Source organism: Pieris brassicae, chromosome 8 (assembly GCF_905147105.1).
Source record: "Pieris brassicae chromosome 8, ilPieBrab1.1, whole genome shotgun sequence".
Lineage (NCBI taxonomy): Eukaryota > Metazoa > Arthropoda > Insecta > Lepidoptera > Pieridae > Pieris > Pieris brassicae.
In genome coordinates this window covers 2,788,489-2,795,905 of record NC_059672.1, presented here as the reverse complement: position 1 = coordinate 2,795,905, position 7,417 = coordinate 2,788,489, and the positions used below count along the sequence as shown (strand labels likewise).

At 34.5% G+C, this 7,417-nt stretch overlaps 1 protein-coding gene across 1 annotated transcript; it reads right to left on the bottom strand.

The window, feature by feature from the left end:
• Positions 1–1,192: 1,192 nt before the first annotated feature.
• Positions 1,193–7,108, bottom strand: LOC123713228. The gene is made up of 7 exons (XM_045666809.1): positions 6,979–7,108; positions 5,559–5,629; positions 4,714–4,897; positions 3,878–4,080; positions 2,867–2,992; positions 1,954–1,980; positions 1,193–1,559 (listed from the first exon to the last, which is right to left on the bottom strand). The coding sequence occupies exons 1-7, from the start codon at positions 7,013–7,015 to the stop codon at positions 1,308–1,310; spliced, it is 900 nt and encodes a 299-aa protein (XP_045522765.1). The 5' UTR covers positions 7,016–7,108; the 3' UTR covers positions 1,193–1,307.
• Positions 7,109–7,417: the final 309 nt, after the last annotated feature.

Sequence of the window (7,417 nt, the reverse complement as noted above, 5' to 3'; positions counted from 1 at the left end):
GGCAACCGTAATCTTTGATATACTAGGAGTATGTCGTATATTTGTAACAGAACTTATGCCTGGACATAAGTTGACAAAAGACAAATGAAAATATTTTTTTTATTTAATTTGAATTTGGAACACGTATTTTATATTAAAAACTTTTTCGTGTTCATTATTAAATTAAATTATGGAATGGGGTATTAAAGAAAATAGGATTGCAGTGATCGCCTTGCACCAAGTGGGTATGGAGCTGTCGGTCATATTCCAGACACTTCAAAGGCTTGATAAGCTGTTCGTATATCGTACTAATAGATACAACAGCACTTCGTCTGAGAAATTCGGGGCGGCCGCGTGCTGCTAGAACTACAAAGGCTATTATGCTGGTAAAGCCAGAATAGCGAGACTATAGATATAGGAACCTAAATCTAATATCAGTAAAATTCCGTGCTGGTTTCGCAAACAGACAGAGAGAAGTGGCAGAGCACTAAAAACGAAAACAACACATAAATAACGTGACTTTCTACTAATAAGTAATGTTCTGGCTAAGTAAGCCAGCCTAGCTCCTTCCAGATGCTCAGAAGTTTCCTGGCCACTTTGCAGGCTTTACAGAACGACCTCAATGCTCCGAGGATTACTATTCGTTGGGAAGCCATAGTCACGCATTACAGGACTGGGTAGGTTCTTTCTATTGATAAAATAATAGCAAAATCGGTTTAGTAGATCCGGAGGTTACCCCCGTACAACTTTGCTTATCTGTAGTTTTATAGTCAACGCATTATAATTTGTGGCTTCGGGTCGTACATCTTATTTATCTCTGGAGTAGTTTGATGTGAGTAAAAATTGTAGAGGATCGATAACAGGATAGGTACGATCTATATGCTATATTATGTTAAGTATAAATAGGAATAATTTTCATCGACATGCCTGATACATTTGGCCCAGTCTTCTTGAGTAACATTATCAATAGCGAATAGATAATGTTTTAGTATTATTTTAGATTAAAGATGGTTTTTATAAGATTGGGTTATGCACTTCGAGGAGCTGCAGGCACTTTACCTATATTTTTAAGTATATATCCTTAACCTTATAGGGTTGCCTGGAAGAGATCTGTTATTAGCGATAAGGCCGCCCGTTGCGTCCCTTATATAATTTTTTTATGTATTATGTTATTTGTTTTCTATCAATGTAAATAAATAAATAGTTTTATCTATTCTATTATGTTTAAGTTTTTATTCATACTTAATTAGCAATATTAAGGCAGCCGAAATTATTATAATTTATAAACAAAACATTAAATACATTTTAATAAAATGACAAAGCATATTTTACCCGTCCGTCTCTTTAGAAATAATAGCAGTTGCTAAAGTTGGTACTGAAGGTGTTTTCATTGTATGAAAATCGAAGGACATGAACTCATCCTGATCGACCACATCTCTGGAGTCATCGACACCACATGTCAGGAATTTCGTGTATTGGCTCAGGTCTATAAAGCCTACACCGCATGGCCTGTCAATCAAGCGTGACGTCATCATTCCTTGAGCATATCCAGAACAGACAATAATGGATCCAAGGTCATCCTACAAATAATAAGTATACAATGGAAGTACATAAGAATTATATAAGTACATAAGTCGAACGCATCACGTATTTGCCTAGAAATTATCACGAAACGGATACAGTTGTTTTTTCTATATGGCAAACATTTAGTTGTTTCTTAATAAAGCCTTTTTTACTGCGATATCCCTAATTTCAATTTCAAATGTTGTTAGTATTTACTTATAGCTATATGTTAGTGGTAATACATCGCCTGTGAATATGGACCCCACTTGAGTAGTTTTCATTTAAATAGTGATTACGTATTGAGAAGTTTTTGAATACACACAAATATTTTGATACAAACGTAGTTTCAAGGTATTTGAGGTAATATTTAAAGTCAAATATTTACTTAACAAACATTATACGTGGCCTTACCGGACATAGAACTCCATGGTTCTCGGTCTGTGAAAATGTACATAATATTTAGTATGAGAAAGTATTAGTATTATTTAATTCTTTAAAGTTAATATTTTCTATTAATTAAATAAGTCTTTTCTTTATTAGAAATTACCATAAGTCTTAATAAGTAATAGTCTTAATTTTTTATACTTCGAACCAGCACATGATGCAAAGCACGTTCTACTCTGCTACCATACTTTTAGAATGAAAGCTAGTTAAGGTATTTACTAAGGAACTCTCAAGACTATCGACATCCTAATAGACCTCTTATGACCTCTCGGAGGTCTTAAGGGGGTCAATACTTCATTGTAACTATGTGTTATTCTAAAATATTCGAGCTTGCGACTAGCATTGTTGAGGTCGTACGTTCCAACCCCGTCCGTGCGTTAATAGAATTTTCTTTATATGTGCGCATTTAACCCAGTGTTGCCAGATCAGGATTTCCCCCCAGATTTAAGGGTTTCTCAACCGATTTAGGGGCAGAATAGGGAGAAAGGTTCTTTTTTACATCCATTTTCTATTACAGATAATTTGCGGAATGCCTTTCATTTCCCATCAATCCCATTATGACCGCCGCGTTAAAGAACTTGCCATGCCACCATCCGCTTGGTGAGGGCATCCTAGGGTATGTCTAGGCGGAAATCAAATTAGTCTAAGGGTACGTCTCTGACACCATCTGGCAACACTGATTTATCCTTTGTACATTGAAGGAATGTCTTACACGTTGTCGGCTAGGTCAGTCGACGGCGTGTGTCATAGAAAGCTGATCACGTACTTGCCTATTAAGAAGAAAATATCAACGATGGTAGCGCTAGTTTTATTTAAATACAAATTGCGGTCTTACCAGAGTAAATAGTATATATATAATATGTACTGTAAAAGAAATCACCTTGCAAGGCGGTTGTTGTATACAAAGATATTTGTTTTTATAATTCCACATATGAAGGCAACGGTCTGGAGGTAACAAGGTGACGTCAACTCGTAAGAGGTCTATCAACAAAGGAATCAAATAACCCTGAAAAAATAAAAGGGTTTAAAATGTAATTGAATACATTACACAGTCAGTGACTCAATACACAGTGAAAAATATTTCCGTTCATTTTAGTATCAAAAGTTTATTGCTAGAATATAAATTGACACATTGGATCCAAAATATTGATGACAAAGTCTTCCTGCATGTCTCCTGCTTCTTTATACAGGTCTTGCAAAGGTTTTAGCTTTTTTAATTTTTTTTTTAATTAGTCTTTGTTTCCAAGTTTTTTTTACAAAAATAAACATGGTAAAAATCTATAAAAAATATTTTAACGCTAGTTATGTAACCTACCAATAGTTAGGTAAATACACATATACATTTTAGTAAAGTAAATATTTTAGTAGAAGCATAAACAAAATGTAAGCAAACTGAGCCCATTAAGTTTTTAGCAGTCATAAACTGTAATTTACTTCTTTCTGATAATATCCGATAACATAACTGTCACTTATTTACGTTTACGAACTCTTTAATAAGTCAAGAGTTTGTTAGTCCAGTGTCCAACCCCACTATCCCTAATATTATCTTAGTTATAATCTCATGTTTTAAGCAATTAAAGCCAGCTTCGAACAGAGCTTATTTGCTCATATCCATACAACAACTGCCACCGAACTTAATTCCCATAAAATGTTTATATCGGACTTTTATAATGTGGTAATGTTATACTATTATTACGCTTAACCTCTGCGGTTTAGCAGTTAAACAAATACAGTCCTAGGCTCGATTACTAGCGAAACAACAATTCCTTACACAATCACAATGAAACGCAACGCATTGATTCTTATGTTTTACATTGTCCTGCATCTATTTTATTACTGTGAGCTCCAGTGTGACCATTGCATAATTAAGATAAAAGTAAAAAAAACTTACATTTCGTCTACTCCCCCATCCAAAGTAATGGCAAGTTGGATCACCAATACGTTTTTCCAAATGTGTCGTAACACCATAGCGTACTCTATTTAAAATGTAAGCTGTCCCTGGCTCTCGCTTGTGGAAGAAGAATTGCTGATTAAGCACCAAAAGCGCTAAGTTATCAGGGGAACATTTCATCCACCGTGACGTGTGGTTATAACCTGTAATAAACGAAGAGACTACCGTAAGTACATTTGTTTTTCACATAACAGGGTCATGGTTGTTGTCCCTCTTAATGACCCATTCAATAGCGATTTTGAGATGAGCTACGTAGTCGTAGTAGCTAGTGTTTACAAATAGTTGTTATTCGTTGGTAGCTGATAACTGCTGCCACTATGATTACGACGTTTTTTAGCTTTGTATATATAAAGAGTCTTAATTGATATTGTCACATTCCATATTGCTGGTACATATATTACAGGTATATTAAATGAATTCAAACTTTATTACCGATATCAATATAACACGTTATTATATTAATTAAAGGTATATAAAAATGTCTATTCAATTAATATGCGTTTGTTGTCTTTGAATTACGCGAGTAAGGTACATATACTACACATTTAATTAAAATTATTTTTTTGTCAATTATAATCGCGCAATTATTTAGAGTGCTTTACAACAAACGTGGATAACGAGCAATCACAGCTAGCCAGATTCTTGATGACACGATCAGGCGTTTGGCATTTTAGAGTTGTTTCTCGGCAATGAAATCCAAGACAAACAAATCGGCCGTAAACCTGAGGCATGCATCTAATACTTTTCTATTATATTAAAGTCATTTAAGGTAATACCTTTGTGAATACAGAGATGCTGAACCTGCCTTGATATGCCAACCCCCTCCAGAAACCGATGAGTACCAGCATACACAAAAAACTTATATTTTTCCCCAAAAACGCATATCGCCGGTGTTAGTACCACATGCGGCTCTATCAATGCTCCAACACAGAATAACATGGCGTGTGATAGGTAGTGCACCTGTTGAAAAGAAATAACAGGGACTGAGATTTGAAAACTAGAGACGAAAGAATGTTTGATCCACAAACACGCGGCATGAACCGTCATATCAATGGACCAATCACAATCCAACGATTCGCGTCACCGTTTCGTCTTATGTAATCCATTCTAACTCATGGTTACCATAACTGTCATTACAGTGTAGAACGTTTCTTATTTATGGTTTTACTAAGTAAACTACATCTATCCTTTTTATCTTAGATAAGGAAAAAATCTATACTTTTAATATCAGTGTTTATTTAAAATACAAGGTGTATTTTATAGAACAGGGGGCAAACGGGCAGGAGGCTCAGCTAATGTTAAGCGATACCGCCGCCCAAGGACATTCTCACATAGTGGTGGTCCGCGGCAGAAACTGCCTTAAACAACGCTCAGGTGTGGTACGGCGGACATCGAGGTGATACGTTACCAAAAGTTGTACCCCATCTGATAGGAATTCAATTTCATTTCTTCTTGTTTTTGAAAAGAAGCTTTTTGGCTTCTCCATTACTCGATTTTAAAGGTATGCCATTTTTTTACAAATCGTGGCACATAGTAATTCCAAATCATAATTTATGAGCCATATGCTTGAGATATAAGGTTTTTTTTGTATACTATTTTTAATAGTTTTGTTAATACATACAATGAATTGTCCTTCCGTTGTTTGAGCTGGCACGCCCTGAAATCCAGCAGCATTTTGGAAGTCGATATCCACTGAACATAATGTATTGATTAATTATGTTTACGTTTCTTGCAGTACAGTACAGTAGCTCAGCAGTAGTAGTGTGTTATTAATATTCGTCCCGCATCTCCACTTAACGTATTAAAAAAAAGTATAACTACTTATATAAAATTTTGCGAAAAGGTTTAATCGGTTGCTAAATTTCCTACTCGTTTCGCTTCCTTGTATTCGTTTTTACAACAATTGTCACTGACTAAATTCCAAACTCTCGTTAAACGTAAGTTAATCAATAAAGCTTTATCTAAATTTAATGATTGCATGACCCTAATCATTGGAATTGATTTGCTCCAGTTCAAACGATTTGTATGCCTCAATTTGGCGACTAAAAGGGAGAGTTTCTTGCCAATTTTTCATGCCCGCCTTGACTTGTGAACTGGTAGCAAATGTACATTTAGAATCTTTTCTGTTGAGGTTCATAAGTTTACTTGGTTACTTGATATGAATTAAGATATTTTGAGTTTGAGTTTACTAGTAAACCATGCTGGCGTGGCGGACAACCGTTACCCGTAACTTTGATAAATTATATACCTGCCTAAAGCTTTCTCATGAATCATTCTAGGTAGAGGTAAAAACTGTAATAATTATAATAAAAATGGTGTGTTTTTAGTTATATTCTAAGATAGACCTTTTTCTAATTTCTAAAATTCTTATCCCCCTATTAGTATTAAAAAATAGAATTGATCACAAACTAAATTTAAATGATAGGTTTTAAGAAATCAATAGGAAGTTGTTAATGAAATAAACATTAAGTAATATTCAAAACATATAATGTAAAGCTGAAATTCAAATTACAAATAATGTTAATATTTTTTATTAACCCCCTTAAAAATCAAATCGCCCCCTTTTTTGAGTTGGGAAACACTTCTATAAAACTCATTGTTAAAACAGCGTAAAGAAATGATTTCTCTCGACCATTTTGTCCCCGACTACGAAGCAAAAATTATTTTACACTCACAAATAACGTACTTGACTTGGCTTTCAATTGTTAAAAGAATTTTCAAGATCGGTTTAGTAGATACAGGGATTACATCCACAAAAACTTTACATCTTTATAATATTTGTATCATGTTTAAAATACAACAACTCTTTGTCATAGATAAAGTTTTAGTTAGTTCAGTATTCAAATACCATCTTTGAAGTCAGTTTCTTTTTCTGGGGGCAGAAAGTTAGGTGATACAGCCGCCCATAGACACTCAATTCTCTAGGCTCGCAAATGCATTGCCCGCCTTTTGAGAATAGGCGCTATTTACGCTAATACGCTATTTAGTTTTAGGACCCTAAACCAGTTGATGTATAACACTTTAAAACAGGCTATACTAACGCAAAGTGGCAATGCCTCCTATTTGTCCAGCGCCCATCGTTAAACTCTACCAAACACTTTACGACGTCGTGTAGCACAAACTGGCAATACCGATTCTAATCTAAAATTGTTTGATACACTTATGAAATCATGTTCAAAACATAAAATTTGTTTAATTATGACACGGCGATTATGTTTGCAAGCCGATATAATTTCACATTCAATGAATCTTGGTTTTACGTACTGAGATATTGACCGTAGTTGTACGTATTTAGATTATAATGCTGAAAAATGACATTGTCGTGTCTTTTTACATGAAGTGATGCTATCTTAGACTGTAACTCGTCTGTTCGGGCTCCAAATGAAACTAAATATTTGTTTTATATTAAAAAAAAATAAGCTACAATTACAGATTACTTAAATGCGGTAACTCTTTACATATATAGACCGCGCAAGGTTG

Coding starts and splice junctions, on each gene's coding strand:
- LOC123713228 (XM_045666809.1), bottom strand. CDS start 7,015: ATGGGCGCTGGACAAATAGGAGGCATTGCCACTTTGC. Junction 5,630..6,978: donor AGGAGGCATTGCCACTTTGC/GTTAGTATAGCC, acceptor CATTATGTTCAG/TGGATATCGACTTCCAAAAT. Junction 4,081..4,713: donor GCATCTCTGTATTCACAAAG/GTATTACCTTAA, acceptor CGTTTATTACAG/GTTATAACCACACGTCACGG.